Consider the following 20,596-nt stretch of genomic DNA (forward strand, 5'->3'; position numbering starts at 1 on the left):
TGTCTTTCATCTAGGATTTTACCTCTGCCCCAGAAGACCCCATCCAGTGTTCCTTTAGTTCTTAAATAAGAGTTACTATCAGAGTTTAATAATTCTTTATATGTGATTTCCCCTGCCTAGATTACTGTGTACTGCCCATCTCCTGATTGAATCAGATCCCTACATGTATGGAAAACACCCTTCTTACAGAGAATCACTGGAAGCTTTCTCTTTGACCATCACACCAAGTAAGGCGGGCCACTATCACCACTTCTGTTCAATAGTACCCTGGCCTTCTGAGGTGGGACTGGGAACTATTGAGAGAGACCAGTGAGGCAGAGAGAAAAAATTTGAAAGGAAGAAGAATGATTGGGATTATTTGCAGATGGTATGATTGTGTACATAAAATTATAAAAGTGTTTACACACAAATTATTGGAATCACTGTGAGAGCTTAGAGGCATGTAAGTTAAAATTAACATAAAAACTCAATTACATTCTATTTGCCAGCAACAAATATAGAAAATTTCAAATATAGCATCTACAAACTATGAAGTACCTAGTGTAAGAAGTCACCTTATGGAAAATGTATACAATATTATTGAGGCATATTAAAGAAGTTCTTATCTAAAGGAGACACAGGCCATGGGCATATTCAATGTCGAAATGACATCAAATCTAAAACATAAGCACAATTCTAATTAGGACCCCAAACAAGCTTTTGGTTGAACATTTTATGATGAATGATGAATTGATTATCTAAAAAGAATTAAAATGGGCCCAAAATAGCCAAGACACTTTTGAAGGCAAAGTAGAACAGATTCGCCTTATCCAAATATCAGGATGGACTATATAACTGTAGTAATTAAGACAGTGTGGTACTTTAAACAGACACATAGGGCCACGACACTTACTAAAGAGTATAGAAACTACCCCACACGCATGTAGATACTTGATTGAAGGCAAACGTGGCACTTCAAATCAGCTGGAAATGAGCAGACTTTTCAGGAAGTGGTTCACTGTGGACACTGCATTCACACACACACACACACACACACAGAGAGAGAGAGAGAGAGAGAGAGAGAGAGAGAGAAATGGAAACTTACTCAACACTATACACAAATATAACTTGCAGGTGGGTTAGGACATGACTGTGAAAGACAAAACTATACGTATGTTAAAAGGTAATGTAGAGGAGCCGGTGCTGTGCCTCACTTGGTTAATCCTCTGCCTGCAACGCTGGCATCCCATATGGGCGCCGGGTTCTAGTCCCAGTTGTTCTTCTCCCAGTCCAGCTCTCTGCTGTGGCCCGGGAGGGTAGTGGAGGATGGCTAAAGTCCTTGGGTCCTAGCACCCGCATGGGAGACCAGGAATAAGCACCTGGCTCCTGGCTTCGGATCGGTGCAGCGCCAACCATAGCGGCCATTTGGGGAGTAAACCAATGGAAGGAAGACCTTTCTCTCTGTCTCTCTCTCTCTCTCACTGTCTACAATTCTACCTGTCAAATGAAAAAAAAAAAAGTAATGTAGAGAATATGTTCATGGCCCATGTTACTTAAAACATAAGAAAAAATATTTCTGAAAACAGAAAAGCACTACCCGTAAGGCAAAGAATGCTACGTTTGACTATAACTAAGATCGTCTGTTCACAAAACACAACACAAGTCAAGTGAAAAATACAAACAACAGAGCAAGGGAATATTTTGGCCACTTGTATGGAGTGGTATTTAACAAACCCATTAAATCAGTAAGCCACACAAGGTGTAAAGTAGAATAGAAAAATGAGTTAAAATGGTTGAATTAGAACAGTGCTTTCACAACAGAGAACATTCCAAAAGGTTCATCAACACGAAATTATGCTAAGGCTTAATGGTAACTTGGGTGTTGCTCACCCACAGTTCAGCAGAAACTATATTCTGGCAATATGTGATGTAGTGAGTACGTGGAAGAGCTGGAACTTCCCGTGCTGCTAGTGGGATTGAAAATTGACACAATCACTACAGAAAATAATTTGGCATCTGCTACCAGAGCTGAAGATGCGCATACCCCCATGGCCCAGTGGCCTTGTGTTCCTGTTGCCAGGAACTTCTGCACATGTGTTCCATGAGAAATGTGGAAGAATGTTCACAGTAACAGTCAAACAGTAGAAATAACTCCAGTGTCCATCCACTGTAGCATGGAATGACATAATCACACCATGATCACTTTGCTATAAGCATACACTGGGGTGGATGCTGCTACTCCACAATGACGATAGATGTACCTGCAGTTACTAGGAAAACCATGGATGCATCTCTCAAATATATTATACAGTGAAGTAGCCACCATAAAAGAAACCATGCAGTGAGATAAAAATTTCTATAACTTCAAATAAGCTGCATTGTTTAGGGACATGTACCAAAGCTGGAAAGCTACACAAAAAAGCACAGAAATGATTATTGCGAAGTGCAGATAATGATGATATCCATATGGGAAGGTGTGCTTTGTGACTGGAAGGAAGACAGTGGCTGTTTTCTGGAAGGGTGCAGGTGATCTATTTCTCCACCTGGGCCCTGGTTATGTGGGCACTTGCTTTTGTAAATTATCTTAATCATACAGATATATTTTATGCACTCTTCAGTATCTCAAATTTGAAAAATGCTTTCCCTCTAAAAAAAATGTAATAGAAAGAAAAGTATGTAAAGTAGAAATTTTATCGAGGTTTGGAATGTTGTATATGAACGCTGTGTGGTTTTCCAAGAGACAAGCGCGTTTCCATTATAATTAAAAAAAATGAGGCAGGGTGGGGCGAGCAGGGACTAGTCAAGTGATCGGTGCCTCATAATCTAGTCATCACCCTGAATTTGTGTCTTACTAGACATTTTGACCTATATTTGTGTCAACTCCCAATTTATCGATGACAGACATATTGGAGGATTGCCACCATCAGTAGGCACCACAGGTCGAGTTCATTACAGGAAGATTGGGCCTCCACGCTTAAATGCTGCAGCTACACTGGGGCTTTTGAATAAGGTCATCTGTGCATTTTACTAGGAATAGTCCATGGCAGTGACTTGGGGCTTCACCTTACCACATTTAACTGGAACTTCTGTCCAGAGACCACAAAAGTGATAGAGAATATGCAGTAAGCTGAAGATTATCGTCATCATGTTGTGAGATTAGAATTGAAATTTATCATGGCATAACCAACCAGTGGCAGAAGGGCAAAGATTGAGTACTGTATTGGGAGAACCCAGGAGCCGGTTGAGTTTTCCAGCTTTCAGTATAAATCATCTCATCCTCTAGACTTTGCAGTTCTAGGCTGAACAGAACCAATCCCATCTCTCACTCATTCTAAATCTCTGTACCAGAAGGACAAAAATGTAATTGTGCTGTACATTTGCCTCAGGATCTTGGTCAAGAAGATTCTGAGTGTGATGTTGGCCAGGGCGGGGGAGGGGGGAGAGCAGAAGGTGGTGGCAGGGACTGGTGCGGGGGGGTGTTTTCACCGGTTTGGCAGTTTAATGTTGACACAGTTTACTTTCTCAGGAGTTTTCTCTCTGCTATCAATCCAGACCGCCAGCCAGCCAGCAAACAAACTTTTTAGCACGTGAAAAGTACCGGAGAAGCTGGAGTGTGTTTCGTTTGGTATATATAGTGAGGTACGGATTTAAAGTGCTTTTAGAGGAGAGATACCAAGGTATTGCAGCACCATTACCGAATGAGCTGTCGTTTCCCCATTACCTCATAAGACCTCCTTGATTGCTTACTAATATTAACTGTGGGACTTATTTATGTACACCAGGTATGGCCCTTGGGCTTTCTATTCTGTCCCAGAGACCCAGTACCAAAATATTTAAATCACTGTGGCGTTAAATACGTTTTAATATCTGATAGGGCCAGTTTCTGCGCATTGCACATTTTTTTTCCCTTTCAGGAACGTATTCGGGCCCGCGGCAGGGGGCGTGGTCGCGCCGCCTCCGCCGCTCCGGTTCCAGCCCAGCCTCACGGACTCAGAGATGGAAATCCCGAGGCCGCTCCCAGCTCACGGGACACCACAGGGCGGCAGCGGCTGTGGCGGTAGCTCCGCGGGCGGCGTCCGGGTCCACCGAAGTCCTGACCTGTCGGCTGGTCAGACCCCGGCGCGCCGCCTCCTGCTGCTCCGGGGCCCCCAAGATGGCGGGCCCGGGCGGCGGCGCGAAGAGGCCCGCACTGCCTCACGGGGCCTGGGCCCGAGCTTGTTGGCGCCGAGGCCGGATTCTGCCGGCGGCGGCGGCGGCGGCGGCGACGACGACTTCTTCCTGGTGCTGCTCGACCCGGTGGGTGGCGACGTGGAGACCGTGGGCGCGGGTAAGGCCGCAGGGCCCGTGTGGAGGGAGGAGGCCGAGGCGGGGCCGGAGCCCCAACGGGGCGAGAGCGGCGCGAGCCCTGCGGCCCGGCCTGCGCTGGGCCCCCGCTGCCTGTCCGCGGCCCCCGTCCGGTCCCCGGCCCCGGCTCTAGGCTCGGGCCCCGCGGCGGCCTTCGCGGGTACCATCACTATCCACAACCAGGACCTGCTATTGCGCTTTGAGAACGGCGTCCTCACTCTGGCCACGCCCCCGCTGCCGGCTTGGGAGCCTGGGGTCGGGCCTGCCCCGCAACCTAGGGATCTGATCGTCCCTCAAGCTGGGCTGCCGCACGCCACGCAACCTGGCGACTGCCCAGAGCTGCCGCCTGACCTCCTCCTGGCGGAGCCGGCAGAACCCGCGCCAGCCCCTGCGCCCGAGGAGGAGGCAGAGGGCCAAGCTGCCGCTCCGAGCCCCCGCGGGTCACTGGGCCCAAGCCCAGGCGTGGTGCTATACCTGTGCCCCGAGGCACAGTGTGGGCAAACCTTCGCCAAGAAGCACCAGCTGAAGGTGCACCTGCTGACACACAGCAGCAGCCAGGGCCAACGGCCCTTCAAGTGCCCTTTGGGCGGCTGTGGCTGGACCTTCACCACCTCGTACAAGCTCAAAAGACATCTGCAGTCTCACGACAAACTGCGGCCCTTTGGCTGCCCTGCGGAAGGCTGTGGCAAGAGCTTCACCACCGTATACAACCTCAAGGCACACATGAAGGGCCATGAGCAGGAGAACTCTTTCAAATGCGAAGTGTGTGAGGAGAGCTTCCCCACACAGGCCAAGCTCAGCGCCCATCAGCGTAGCCACTTCGAGCCCGAGAGGCCCTACCAGTGTGCGTTTTCCGGCTGCAAGAAGACATTCATTACAGTGAGTGCCCTGTTTTCCCATAACCGTGCCCATTTCAGGGAACAGGAACTCTTTTCCTGCTCTTTTCCTGGCTGCAGCAAACAGTATGACAAGGCTTGTAGGCTGAAAATTCACCTGCGGAGCCACACGGGTGAGAGACCTTTCCTTTGTGACTTTGATGGCTGTGGCTGGAACTTCACCAGCATGTCTAAACTCTTAAGGCACAAAAGGAAGCACGACGATGACCGGAGGTTCACGTGCCCCGTGGAAGGCTGTGGGAAATCTTTCACGAGAGCCGAGCATCTGAAAGGCCACAGCATAACCCACTTGGGCACAAAACCTTTCGTGTGTCCTGTAGAAGGCTGTTGTGCCAGGTTCTCCGCTCGAAGTAGTCTCTACATTCACTCCAAGAAACACCTGCAAGATGTGGACACTTGGAAAAGCCGTTGTCCGGTCTCCACCTGTAATAAGCTCTTCACCTCCAAGCACAGCATGAAGACCCACATGGCCAAAAGGCACAACCTTGGCCAGGATCTCTTAGCTCAGCTAGAAGCCACAGATTCTCTTACACCCAGCAATGAACTTACCAGCCAGGGACAGAATGATCTCAGTGATGCCGAGATAGTGTCTCTCTTCTCTGATGTGCCTGGCAATAGTTCTGCTGCAGTGTTGGACACAGCATTAGTGAACTCTGGGATCTTGACCATCGATGTGGCTTCTGTAAGCTCATCTCTGGCAGGGACCCTCCCTGCTAGTAATAATAATTCCTTAGGGCAGGCTGTGGACCCCCGGGCCTTGATGGCCACCAGTGACCTTCCTCAAAGTCTGGATACCTCTCTCTTTTTTGGAACAACGGCAGCCAGTTTTCAGCAGAACACCTTAGATACGGATGATGTCTCAGGTGCAGCTGCCGGGCCCTTGGGATCTCTGGGTTCTGTGGCTATGAAAAGCTCCAGTCCTGAGCCCCAAGCTTTGACACCCAGCAGTAAGTTAACAGTGGACACAGAAGCTCTGACTCCTTCCAGCACCCTTTGTGAAAACAGTGTCTCAGAACTACTGACACCAACCAAAGCAGATTGGAATGTACATCCTGACTCTGACTTCTTCAGACGGGAGGGACAAACCCAGTTTGGATTCTCCAATCCAACAGGAAACCATGGTTCTCAGAAAGAAAGAGATCTTACCACAGTGACTGGCAGCTCATTTCTGGTATGAAACAACTGTATTCATTCCTCGCTGTGTGGCTTAATTTTAGTACATACACTCAGTTCTGAGGGTGTTCTGGATTAAATGTTTAAATACTGTCATGTTCTTTTGGATTTGCAATAGAACACAGCCCTGGACTACTAGTTTGGGGATTTAAATTCTGATCTTTAGTCTGGAACTGACAAGCTCTGTGGTCCTGAGCAAACCACTTAACCTATCTGATCTGAATTTACTTATTTATAAAATTAATTCTTTTCGATTGGTTTTTGTAGGGTTGATTCAACTCTGTGATTCATTGATAACATCCTTTCCTTCTAAATTATTTGAATGTTTTGCAGTTATGAGGTTGCATGTTGATTTTTTTTCAAACATGTATAAAAATCGCTGTGTACTAATTAACACCCATGTGCTATTCACCCATTCTCTTAAGTGTCTGTTTCTTTTGTATGTATCCCCTTGAGATCTTGTTTTTTTTCTTGGTGTTTTACTGTTTGAATAAACAGGTTGTTTCCCATGATTTTGCCTAGCTTTTTAGCTGTTTGTAACTGTTTTCCTATGGTGGTATTTAATTTTTTTCATCAATTTTGTAGTTGGATGTGGAAATTTGATCAGTATGTGCTGAGTTTTTACATGAATATTAGAGTGATTGTGTTTTGTTCTTTTACCATGTGTCCCATCCTTGACTGATTTTCTCTTTTTGTGATATTAGCAGCTGCCTCTGATTAATGCATAAATTCATGTTTATATTTCTTTTTGATCAGATGAATTTTCTTGGTAGAGTTACTTAAAGAGTGTCATAGGAAACATTTCTTTTTAAGGCATTTATAAAAGTTTACAGAAATTTTTTTAATGCCAAATTATTTATTAAACAGTGATAGGATGAGAAAATATTTTAAAAAAAGTTAGCTGTTTTCACTGTATATTTTCCTGACCTCTTTTTATGATGGGAGGCTATGTTGTATAATTGCCACATAAGACTTTGTTATGAAACAGATCCTTGATCTAATTTGGGTCCTATGATGCTGGATAAGTAATCTGGAATAATTTAGTCCCACTAACCTCCGTGTTCTGGCTGTTTAGTGGTCATAATAATGCACATATGTGCATACAATTTGTTAGACATTTTTCTTTTCCAGTTTTTCACCAGTAAGAAAAGTGTTAGATGTTTTGGTGTATCTTGATTAATTTAGTCATCTTTTTACCCTCTCAGTCTTTTCTGCTGTAAGGTGGAAATTGGGATAATTTATCTTATGCATGTGAAGATAGCAATGGTTTTTGACATTTTGGGTGAAGCATTAAAGAGAATCTCTTTATTTCCCACAATGAATAATTTCCCCTTAAAATATTACTGTGGAAAATGCCAGGAGTGGAGACATTGCTCATATATGTATCTGCATACCTCTCCATTCAATTTATTTCTCACCATTTTTGCTCTGTTTTTGATGTTAGGCTTCTCTGTGACTGTGTAGCCTGCTATTCTATTTAAATATGAAAAAAGATGCAGAGAACATTATTCCTCTATGTGATTTGTCTGGAGAGTTTATTGTTTACAGTTTCCCATAATTGTAAAGAAGTGTTTATTCTGAATATTGTGTAAAATGTATTAAATGAGTGTAGCATTTTTCAGTTTGTAGAACATCTTCACAAATGGTTTTGTATTTCAATAACTCTGAAATAATTTTGGCAAAGTCAATGTTGTGTTTCGTGTCATAATATAGCCAAAACACATTCCAACAGGTCTTTGGCAATGACTGACAATTCTATAGATAGCTAAAATGAGGAACAGAAATTCTTTTAACATCTTCTTTCTTACCCATCTTATTACCCATCCAGCATTCATGATTAATTTCAGTGTTGTAACTTGTTTTTTTCCACTTCTGCATACTCTCTTCCCACTCTACTGCCTTGCGTTGTGCATTCCTATCCTTATAATGCCTTTCTTTTTTATTTTTTCGTGGTTAGATCTCTTTTCTGCCACTATGCCTCAAACACTGTCATGGCACAATGCTTATAGTTGCTGAGTATACAATGCAGTTCTATATATATAATAAGATGTTATTTTCTCGGCTTAGATAATAATGTGTCTATATATAATTCAGATAATAAAGATTATTTTCAATACTGTACAGATAAGAAGTAGATTTCTGTTTCATTATTTCCATTAAAAATTTTTTTGAGAGGGAGTTCTGATACTTTCATATTTGCTCTATTGTACTAGTACAGTAGTGTTTGCATGTGGATGTCTGTGAATGATAGTTTCTGTAGCACTTTGGAAGTGCACTAAATTTTTTATGTATAAAGTATTTCTGTATTGCGTGTGTGTCTATACTCACACACCTACATATACTTTAAAAGTCGTTGTATTCATTTAGTGTAAAAGAAAAAGTAGACATACTTTTGTAAATCAAAGAAATGTTTGAAATTTTATTGTGTCTACATATCAACAGTTTTCCTTCTTTGCCTTGGAAATATTTGTATCTATACATTTCATAAATTTTATTCATTATGGTCTTATAAATTCACTGCTATTTTTTGTGTCTGGCAGATAAGTATGTTGAGGATTGAGATGAACACTCAAGTCATGAAAATCTAATAAATTGATAAACAAGAGAATTTAATGCTGTGATGTCTTTATTTCCTTAAAGCAATTTCCTCCTAATAAAAATGCATGCAGTATTATTTTGGTACAAATTTTTGTAATTTTCAAAGGACAGGTGCTAATTTTTTCAAAGAATACAGTTTTTATTTGTCCATGGACTCACAAAGTTTCACCAAACAAATTTGTTCAATTGATTTCTTTAAACACTCTATAAAAATGGTTAACAGCTTTATACTTTGAAGTAATAAGTTTAATTTGTATGGGTGGTAGCATAAAGTTACCATCACTTTTAGTATTACTTGTTTTAATTTCATCCTACCTCCATTCTGCTTCTCTTCAATCATTCATTCATTCATCCTCATCGTGTGAAAACACAATGACATGATGGCTTAAAATGAAGTCTGTTTATAGGGGCTGTGTTGATCATGTAGATAAGTAATTAAAATGCATTGGCTTTTGTGGGTTTTGCTAATTAGTATAACAAAAATCTTGAATAGTAGGCATGAATCATGGATAGGTATTTTTCTCTGTGATCTAAACTTATGTGCTATGCAGAAACATATATCAAGAAGGCAGATAACTGCTGTGGCCCGGGAGTGCTGTGGGCCCTGCACCTGCATGGGATACCAGGAGAAGCACCTGGCTCCTGGCTTCGGATCAGCGCGGTGCACTGGCTGCAGTGGCCATTGGGGGAATGAACCAACGGAAAAGGAAGACCTTTCTCTCTGTCTCTCTCTCAATGTCCACTCTGCCTGTCAAAAAAATAATTTAAAAAAATTTTTAAAAATAAACAAAATACAGCATAGCATGCTGAGAATTCTATGAGAACAATATCACATACTTCAAAGATTAAAATATAAGTTTATTTGTGTACAAAAAATTGAAATCCATGCATAAGAGCCTGAACTTTAAGGAGATCACAGTTGATGTGAAGAGATGGAAAACTAAATAAACAATTGAAGAACAAAAACAGGAAAAAAAGTAGTTTGGTACCAAAATGACTGAAAGTTTTTCTTAGAAACCTGTAAGAATAATGAGCTTATTCTGGACACGGAGGAGAGTCAGTGAATATGTTATAAGAATAATAACAGATTCTGAAAATGCTATAGAAATGTTAATGTAATAGAGGTGTGCAATGTGGATTAGACGGACAAAAATGAAATACAAAAATTAGTTAAAAACCTTTTATAGCAATCAATGTATGATAATGATGAAACATGTAGCCAAGGGTAGTGAGAATGTGATAGAGAAAACAGATATTGGAGATATTCAAAAGTATCTCAAAATATTGGAATGGATGAAATCTTATTTGATGCCTTAGTAGGGGACAGATGGATATATAGAGCTAAATGACATCATAGAAAGAGATTGCTAAAGTTTTATTGGGGATTATAAATAATCATAGGAAGATAAGGAGAGTATTTTTTATAAATGAATATACAAAGATGATGTCTTTACTTAAATTATACTTTTATTTATTTTTTAATATTTTTTTTATTTGAAAGACAGAGTTAGAGAGAGGTAGAGCCAGAGAGCGCGAGTGAGAGAGAGAGATGGGGGGGGGTCTTCCATCTGTTGGTTCATTCCCGAGATGACTGCAACAGTCAGAGCTGAGCTGTTCTGAAGCCAGGAGCCAGGAGTTTCTTCCGGGTCTTCCACATGGGTGCAGGGGCCTAAGGACTTGGGCCATTTTCTACTGCTTTCCCAGGCCATAGCAGAGAGCTGAATTGGAAGTGGAGCAGCCAGGACTGGAACTAGTGCCCATATGGGATGCCGGTGCTGCAGGCCAGGGCTTTAACCCACTGTGCCACAGTGCCGGCCCCAAATTATACATAGTTGTCTTGTATAAGCTATCCATATTGAGGTTTATTTGCTTTCCAGAAGACAACAGGAAGTCACTTCCTCTTTTTTGGTTCACTTAATCCTCAGAACTTCCTACATGGTTTTGATCCTTTTATTTCCTTTTGAATTACCAGAAGCCTCTTCATCTTGTCTTGAATGATCTAGATCTGATTCACTAGCATGGTAGCTACTAGCCATATGGACTGTGTAGTACTTGAAATGTGGCAAGTGCAACTGAGAGAATGAATTCTTAATTGAGTTTAATTCAGTGCATTTTTAATTTTGAAATTGAAGAAGTTGAAATTCTTTTCTGTTAAACACAACTCTGTTTTGATAGGATTAAATTTCACTTTATCCACTGAAGATAAAGCATCCAAACCAGAATGTAAAATACAAACCAGATTTTTGAATGCACAGTACAAAATATAAATGTCATTAGTATTTTAATATTTATTTTTAAATAACATATTAATGTATTTGGATAAAATATGCTATTTTTAGTTTACCAGTTTTGTTTTATTTTTAATGTGTGTACTAGACAATTTAAAATCATACATGCAGCTCTTGTTACAAGTGAAATTCAGAAAAGTAATATTATGTATGTGCTTCTGTTTATAGAACACTGATCTGGATGTTACATTACCTCATTCTACTCACTACAAAAGTGAGTTATGTTAGGGTGAGCATTTGATGCAGCAATTAAGTCCCTGCTTATGATGCCCACATCCCATATTGAAGTGTCTAATTGAGTCTTGGCTATACTTCACTTTGATCCAGCTTCCTATTAATGCCTACCTGGGAAGTCAGCAGTCAAGTACTTAGGTCTCTACCATCCAAGTAGTAGTCCTGGATTGGATTCTGGGCTCCTGGCTTCAACCTGCTCTAGCCCTGGCTGTTGTAGGCATTTGAGGAGTGAACCAGTGGATGGAAGCATGCTCTTTGTTTCCCTGTCTCTCAAATAAAATTAAAATGAATAATTTTTAAGTGAACTGTGCTATTTCTTCATTGAATATCTTTTCTACTGCTTTTATGATTCAGAAGTTATTTTAAGTTTATGGTAAAATGTATGATAAAAGACTGCACCATATTTTGGGGAACAGCATGTTGTCTTGAATTCCAGCAGTTCTTCATAAAATATTTATTGGAATGTGTAGGATAAAAAAAGTAGTATCTCTTGGTCTGGATAAGCCCCAGTCGGCTTCTGGCTGCCATTTAACACAGGGAATGTGCATACCCAGGATGATCCCATTGGCAGGCTCTAGGACCTGGCACAGTGCGAATCGCAGGCACACAATGCCTGACTAATGGCAGTAACCAGCCTGAGGCCCTGCTGGCGTGACCTATCCCCGGAAGCTCTGTATGAGGAAATGCATCACACATGTGCAAGTTTCTGGCTTGTGCATGCACGGTATTTTCTTCCTTCTGGGCCCCAGAGAATCTCCCACGGGTTGGTCAGGTGATCCCCTCCTCACTGGAAGTATGGAATGGTATGTGGTCCCCTCCAGACCAGAAGTATGGGCTACTCACCTGATTCCCTCATGACCCAAAGTATACAGCAGCCCATGTATCCTGCGGGAACTACCTTGCCTGAATGCCTCCAAGCAGCCTTCTGGGATACCCGGACAGCCTGTGCCCTCACTCCATTCTGTCTGCATAGCTAGAGTTGCAGGGATGTCAGGTTTCCATTCAGACAGATGGATCATGGCACGCATTCCCAGAAATCTTGGCTTGCTGGGAGCAATTGGACTAGACATGGGGTTGATCATAATCTCTCCTGTCACTAGAGAGAATTGTAAGCCTTTTGACAGCATGGGAACATAGTCATGAGAACCCCTACCATAGCCTTTCCTTTTTATAACTCCTCAGTTGGTTAAAAGACACAACGAAGGAAAGGCCACAATCTGCTTGGAAATTGGCCAGAACAGAGAGCCCTGTGAGAAACTGCAGTGGATGAAGCAGCAGCAGTTCATCTTTAACTAGTTCCAACTTTTATGCTGCCACAGTGAATCCTTTGCAGCCGAAAGTGTCAGCACTGCTTAGTTAACACCAACTAAAATTTGAGTCTCTACTATTTCTAAGATGACTTATCATTTTTCCTTAAATTTACACATGCTTGTGTGCTTCTTGGTGCTAATTATTGTTATTATCTTAACTGTAATTTCATCAGTTATCATACCTTATAGATTATCTTCCATTAAAATTTGTTTGACTAAATTGAAAAATATGTGGGGGCACATTTTCTTACACTATTTGAGTACTGATCTGCTTCAGAAAATTCTTGGAGGGGTGGGCATTGTGGCCCAACTGGTTAAGCGGCTACATGGAAAGTCCATATCCTTCCAATCCAATTTCCTACTAATGCATCCTTGGAGGCAACAGCAGATGATGTCTCAAGTTTTGGGGCTCCTGACACCCATGTTGGGACTTGATGGAGTTTTAAACTCCTGGATTCTACATTGGCCCAATCCTGATTGTTGTGGGCGTTTGGGTAGTAAACCAGCAGATGGTAGATCTCTTTATCTGTTGCTCTGCTTTTCAAGTAGATGAAAATAAATAAATAAATAAATAAATAAATATTTTTTTAAATTATGGAAATGGAATTAAAAGATAAGTTTGGTATGGGTGTTTGGCACAGTGGTTAAGACACTTGTTTAGGAAACTTGCATCCCATATCAGAGTGTCTGGGTTTGAGTTCTTTTTCTGTTTCTGAATGTAGCTTCCTGCTCATGAGCACATAGCAGACAGCAGTTTATGGGTCCATGAACTCCACGTAGGAGACCTAGATGGAGTTCCTGGTTCCTGGCTTAGCCTGGCCCAGCCCTGGCTGTTTGTGGGCATATGAGGAGTGAGCCAGCAAATGAATATATCTGTTTGTTTCTGCCTCTGTCTCCCTACCTTTCAAATAAAAATTAATTAATTAATTAGAAATTCGAAATTAATTAGAAATGGTGAAATCCATTCACTTGATAGATCCTCGAAAAGTTTGTGGAAAATGCATATGGATGAAAAAAAAATCTATGGAGGGATTTCAAAAGATGTTTGCACCAAAATAAACTTATCTTTTAATTCTACTTTCCACAAATTTTTGAAGTACTCTTATATATCTCAATCACCTCTGAGTGTTAGAAGTAATAAAATTTGGAGCTAAGTTAACATTTTTAGGTAAACATTTAGAGTTATAAATTTAAAATATTGGCTGTTTTGAAAAAGGAGAAAGTTAGGCAGCTTTCCTCATATTCATAGATCAGTGATAGAGCTTCTAGAAAGAACTGATGGAGACATGAAGTAATACCACTTTTTCCCCTCTGGCAAGTTGCCATTCTACTATCTGCTTCTACGAGATTTCCTATTTTGAATTCCTCATATAAATGGTATTATGTAATATTTTTCCTTCTATATTTGACTTATTTCGCTCATTATAATGTACTCCAAGGCCACTCATGTTGTCAAAAATACCAGGATTGTCTTCTTTCTACAGTGGAATAATACTCCATTGTATGGATATATCAAATTTTCTTTATACACTCATCCATCTGTGTATATATAGGTTACTTCCATGTCTTGGCTGTTGTAAACAATGTTGTAGTGAACACAGGAGTGTAGATCTCTTTTCAAGATCCTGATTTCAATTCCTTTGGACATATACTCAGAAGTGGGATTGCTGGAGCATATGTTAGTTCTGTTTTAAAATTTTTAAAGAATCTCCAGAGTACTTTCTATAGTGACTGAATCAATTTCCATTCTCACCAATAATAACACAAGATTCCCATTCTGCATATCTTTTTTTTTTTTTTTGGACAGGCAGAGTGGACAGCGAGAGAGAGAGAGAGAGAGAGAGAGAGAGAAAGGTCTTCCTTTACCGCTGGTTCACCCCTTAATGGCCGCTGCGGCTGGCACACCGTGCTGATCCGAAGCCAGGAGCCAGGTGCTTCCTCCTGGTCTCCATGCGGGTACAGGACCCAAGGACTTGGGCCATCCTCCACTGCACTCCCGGGCCACAGCAGAGAGCTGGACTGGAAGAGGAGCGACCAGGACAGAATCCGGCGCCCCGACCAGGACTAGAACCCGGTGTACCAGCGCCGCAGGCGAAGGATTAGCCAAGTGAGCCGTGGCGCCGGCCTCTGCATATCTTTGTTAACACTTCTTATCTTTATTTATGTGGTTTCATGAGTCATCCTAACAATTGAAAGATGATAGCTCAATGTATTTTTTTAATTTATATTTTACTGACAGTTATGTTGAATGTCTTTTCATGTATCTGTCAACCATTTTTATTTCTTCTTTGGATAAAATTATTTCATTTCTTTGCCAATTTTAAGTAGAATTATTACATATATTCGCTTGTTATATTTTCTTATTGAGTTGTAGGAGTTTCTCATATATTTTCGTTATTAACCCTTTATCATGTATGTGATTTGCAAATATTTTCTCCCATTATGTAGATTGCCTTTTCATTTTCTTGCTCATTTCCTTTGTATGAAGAGCTAATTCACTGTTTCAAAGAATTATTTATTTATTTGAAAGACAGAGTTACAGACAGGTAAATGAAACACACACACACACACACAGAGAGAGAGAGAGAGAGAGAGAGAGAGAGAGAGAGAGATTTCATCTGCTAGTTCACTTCCCAAATGGCCACAGTAGTCGAGACTGGGCCAGGTCAAAGCCAGGAGCCAGGAACTTCTTCCAGGTCTCCCACGTGGGTTCAGGGGCCCAAGCACTTGAGCCATTTTCTGCTGCTTTTCCAGGTGCATCAGCGGGGAGCTGGATGGGAAGTGGAACAGCCAGGACTCGAACTGGTGTACATATGGGATGACAGCACTGCAATCTGTGGTTTTAACTCACTGTGCCCCAGTGCCAGACCCCACTAATTCACTTTTCAAAAGATTTATGTATTTGAAAGTCAGAGCTACATGGAGAGAAGTAGAGAAAGAGAGAGGGAGGGAGGGAGATAGAGTATCTTCCATATACTGGTTCACTCCCCAGATTACTAGCTCTGTGCCAGGCCAAAACCAGGACTCAGGAGTTTCATCTGGCACATCCCAAACACTTGGGTCATCTGATTTTCTCAGGCCATTTAGAGGAAGTTTTATCAGAAGTGAAGCAACTGGGACATGAACTGGTGACCATATGGTATGCTGGCATCACAGGAAGTGGCTTTATTTGCTACACCACAGTGCCAGTTCCACTAATCCATTTCGAATTTTTACTTATTTTAATTTATTGATTGTTTTTTTTTCAGTATGTAATTTAATGGCTGCCTATGTGTTAACATTTTTGAAGCTATATTTTTAATAACTTTGAAATTTTGTTTTAAAGATCTATGGAACATTTTTACATATTGTCCATTTATACAACTTTAAAAATATTTTTCAAGGTTTTTGTTCAAGAAATATGTTTATTGGGGCCAGCACATGGTGCACCGGGTTAAAGCCCTGGCCTGAAACGCTGGCATCCCATATGAGCACCGGTTCTAGTCCCGGCTGCTCCTCTTCCCATCCAGCTCTCTGCTATGGCCTGGGAAAGCAGAGGAAGATGGCCCAAGTGCTTGGGCCCCTGCACCTAAATGGGAAACCTGAAAGAAGCTCCTGGCCCCTGGTTTTGGATCTGCTCAGCTCTGGCCTTTGAGGCCATCTGGGTGTGAACCAGCGGATGGAAGACCTCTCTCTCTGTCTCTACCTCTCTCTGTAACTCTATCAAATCAATTAAAATAAATCTTTAAAAAAAGAGATATATTTATTGACATATAATATTTGTAAATATTTCTGGGGTGTAGTGTGATGCTTTGATATAAGTTTCTCAAAATAGTCTGTAAATATATTGTATAAGAGTTTAAAATGCTTGATGTCTTTGTCAACTATTACTGTTTTCATCTTCTTAATTTTACCTATTATGGTAATATTTCATTGTGCTTTAAATTTGCATTTCTATGATGACTGATAGGCTTGAGAATCTTTCGATGTTTATTGTAGACTTGGATATCTTCTTTTGGAAATTCCTGTTCCAATATTGTGCTAATTTGGTAAAGATTTTAGGAGATTTTTAATTTGTTTAACAATATGGAGAGCCCTTGAAAATAAATCTGATTTCTATCATGGTGTTTTTAGTTTGCAAAAATGCTAATTATGATTACTTAGATGCAATCTAAAGGGTATTGTGTACAAACATGTTCTAAGCAATAGATCCCATCAGAACTCTTATATAAAAATAATTAAAGTATATTCAATTAAAAACATTTTTACCATACTTTAGCCTTCATATCTGTGGGAGGACAACTGGCATTTTAATAATTTACCTATACTTTAATCTTAGTGAATATTTCAAGATGCTTGTTTAGCCACATAAATATCATTGTTTTCCTATTATAAGAACTCAGATAAATGCTTATCACTTCCTTTGTGTAAGTAAATTTTAGTATTACAGGGTTAATCAGGTCCCAGAACCTACGTAAAGATGAATAATATAGACATGTTTAGTGTTTAAGGTTTTAGTCATGAATAAATGCTTCCTGAATTAATCAGATTCCTTTTAAAATAGAAGTTCTGTATCTATTAAATTTCCGTTTATTTATTATGTACTGAAGTCCAATGAGTTCTTTTCCATGTTTTATCTATAATGTCTATTGAATTTTATATTATTTTTTTCTTTTCAAACACTACTATTGTAACATACATTCATTCTTTAGAATAGCCTCTGCTTTTTCAATCATATTATAAAAATTTCAGTTAATTATTTTTAAAAAAAGTCTGAATTTTGTGTTCTGCAACTTACACCAACAAATATGATGATATGTGCAAAGAGTAAAAGAAAAATTAAAGATATAATGCATTTATTTATTTAAAGATTTATTTATTTTACTTGAAAGGGTTACACAGAGGCAGATACAGAGAGAGAGAGAGAAAGAGAGAGAGAGAAAGAGAAAGAGAGAGAGAGAGATGGAGGGAGAGAGGTCTTCCATCTGCTGGTTTACTCCTCAAATGGCCACAACAGCCAGAGCTAGGTTGATCTGAAGCCCGGAGCCTGGCAGGGGCCCAAGGACTTGTGCCATCTTCTACTGCTTTCCCAAGCCATAGCAGAGAGCCTGATTGGAAGTGAAGCAGCCGGGTCTCGAACTGGTGCCCACAGGCGGCGGCTTTACCCACTATGCCACAGTGCCGGCCCCAAGATATAATGCATTTAACTCCACTTTGCAAGAATAACTGAAAAATAAAATGAGCTTCAGCAAATAACAATACTGACAAAGATTTTATGATATGTTGAGAATATCTGTATATAATTTTTTCATTTTTTTCTATATTTCTAATTTTTTGCCAACTTGATTTTGCTGAAATAATTATTGAATTCACCTATTTTTTGTCTTTCCAGTGTCATTTATATAAGCTTAGATTTTATAAAGTCACTTTAAACTCAGTCTATGAAAATCTAATATTTTAAAATATCTCATTGTGTCAGGATCTCCCCCTCAGGGAACTGGCCAGGTTGCCACAAAGGAAGATCAAGGAGCCTGAGGAAGGTCAAGCTAAACACACTTTATTGATACTCTAGGCGACTAGGAGGAGAAATCGCTCATGCCTACTCCTGTGGGCACTAGGCACTACAGACCAGGAGCTTCTCCCCGTGGGCACTAGGGACCAGGGAGAGAGGCTGAGCAACCTCTGGTTTACAGCATCTGAGGGTCCCCTTATATACAGTTTCTAGAGGCTAGCCCCGCCCACATTCCGACCTCCCAGGGTCCCGTAGTCATGGCAACGACAGTTTGTGGTTAGGCCATCTAGTTAGGCCATCCCTTTTCAAATCTTACCAGATAGCTTGGTTACCTTTCTACTTTTCTTTCAAGCTGTGCTACTGCGCAGTTACTTTCTTTCAAACGGTGCTACAATTACTTTCTCCATGAGTGGTTCCCTAACACATTGAATGATAAGTATGTCTCTCAACTGAACAAGCTAATAATCTGGATGTCGTTATTACCTGATTTTTCCCATCCAACATTCATCACCATGTTCTGTGACTTAAATGTCATAACCATCCTTTCAAAGCATCTACACTTCTGCGTGATAAGTGCCACATTCTTGGGTCAGTGTACTGTTTTCATTAGGTTGGAACTCAATATATTGAAAACTCATGTTTCTGACTTTAAACTCCTGCCAATGCAACTTTTCTACAAAGTCGTTAGAGTGACCTTTCTGAAACATAAGTCTGAGGTTTTTTTAACTGCTTTTAACAAATACCCTTCAATTTCTTACTGTTAATCCTGGAATAAAGTATAAATTTCTTATGACTCCAGTTATCTCCCCCTTATTCTATGACTGTAATACCGCTATGCAAGATTTCTTTCATTGTATGGAAAGTACTTTAGACACATTGCTTCTTCTGCCACCAACTGCTCAGTGTTTACATCTCAGCTTAGAATTATATTTTTTTCCCAGAAAAATATTTTGCTGGCCAGTGCTCAGCAAATATGCATTTGATGTATCCTTCTGTGATGGTTAACTTATTTCTCAACTTGGAAGATGTGTTTGGATGAGATCAACACTTAGATTAGTCAAATTTGAATAAACAATTTCCCTTCATAATGAATATGACCCTCATCTAATAAGTTGAAAGTCTGAATAGAGCAAAAAACCAGCCTCCTCAAAGAAGAGGAAATTCTCCAGTAGATTACATTTGGACTGCATCTGTACTATTAGCCCTCATGAGTCTGGAACTTGCTGCCCCACACTGTTTAGATTTCTTAATCACAATAACTGCATGAGCCAACTCCTTACCACAAATTCTCTTTCTCTCTCTCTCTCACTCTCCACACACACACACACACACACACACACACTCACAAACTATTGGATCTATTTCTTTGGATAACCATACCACCATACCATATATTATTTTTCTCACTAAAACACAAGATTCTTCAGAAGACTTATGTGACTCTATTTCATAACTACAAGAGTATTTCTGAGGGATCATGAAAAATGTGGAATTAAAAGATAATTTTGTTTTGATGTAAAATTGTTTTGAAATCTATGCATCATTTTTCATAATTCATAATTTTCCATCAATTTTTGAAGTACATTCATATTATTTCTCCACCAACTCACTTCACAAGCAGACTAATTATTCCAAATTATAATTGATAATTGAATTATCCAACTTATTATTTTAATGCAAAAGAGTGACATTTCCTCCATAAAAATGATCTGTGGACAATGAATTTCATGTAATATTTAATAAAATGTTGTCAAATAGAAATATGAAGATTTTCACAAACTGAAGTTAAATCTGAAGTCTAGACTTGAGGTCTGTTGGAGAATGTTGTAAAACAAAATGTAGATATAGATCAAATTTATAGTAAGCTTTTTCACCTATGCTACATAACTCTTTAAAATCCTAGCATATCAATTTTATAAAAGAATTAAGAAGGTACAAAATACAAATGGTGAACTACTGTATGTGTTTGTGAGTGACTTATTCAGTAATTAGAATAAAATGGCACATTTTATAGGATATTTCATAGCAAATATTTAGAAAAAAAACCCTCAATATTGTGAATGACTCAATTTCATTCATTTCAAAGTGGAATACATTCATTTATATAGAGTATTTAATGTTCATTTGCCACGCTTCACAAGTCAGAAGTTAGTAAACCCACAAAACTTATAAAAATATTAGACTTAAGTTTTTATCTCCTGTATGAAAAGAGCATAGAAGCTTTTACCCCACCCTATAGAAGAAAATACATGAACAAACTAAATATCAATTACTTTTCTTGGG

General features: G+C 40.1%; 1 protein-coding gene across 1 annotated transcript; it reads left to right on the plus strand.

Moving 5' to 3' along the window:
• Positions 1-3,906: 3,906 nt before the first annotated feature.
• LOC100348852 (zinc finger X-linked duplicated B) lies at positions 3,907-9,000 on the plus strand. Its single transcript, XM_002720042.5, has one exon. The coding sequence runs from the start codon at positions 3,976-3,978 to the stop codon at positions 6,394-6,396; it is 2,421 nt and encodes an 806-aa protein (XP_002720088.1). The 5' UTR covers positions 3,907-3,975; the 3' UTR covers positions 6,397-9,000.
• The last annotated feature ends 11,596 nt before the right edge of the window (positions 9,001-20,596 follow it).

The sequence above is a fragment of the Oryctolagus cuniculus genome, chromosome X (assembly GCF_964237555.1).
Source record: "Oryctolagus cuniculus chromosome X, mOryCun1.1, whole genome shotgun sequence".
Lineage (NCBI taxonomy): Eukaryota > Metazoa > Chordata > Mammalia > Lagomorpha > Leporidae > Oryctolagus > Oryctolagus cuniculus.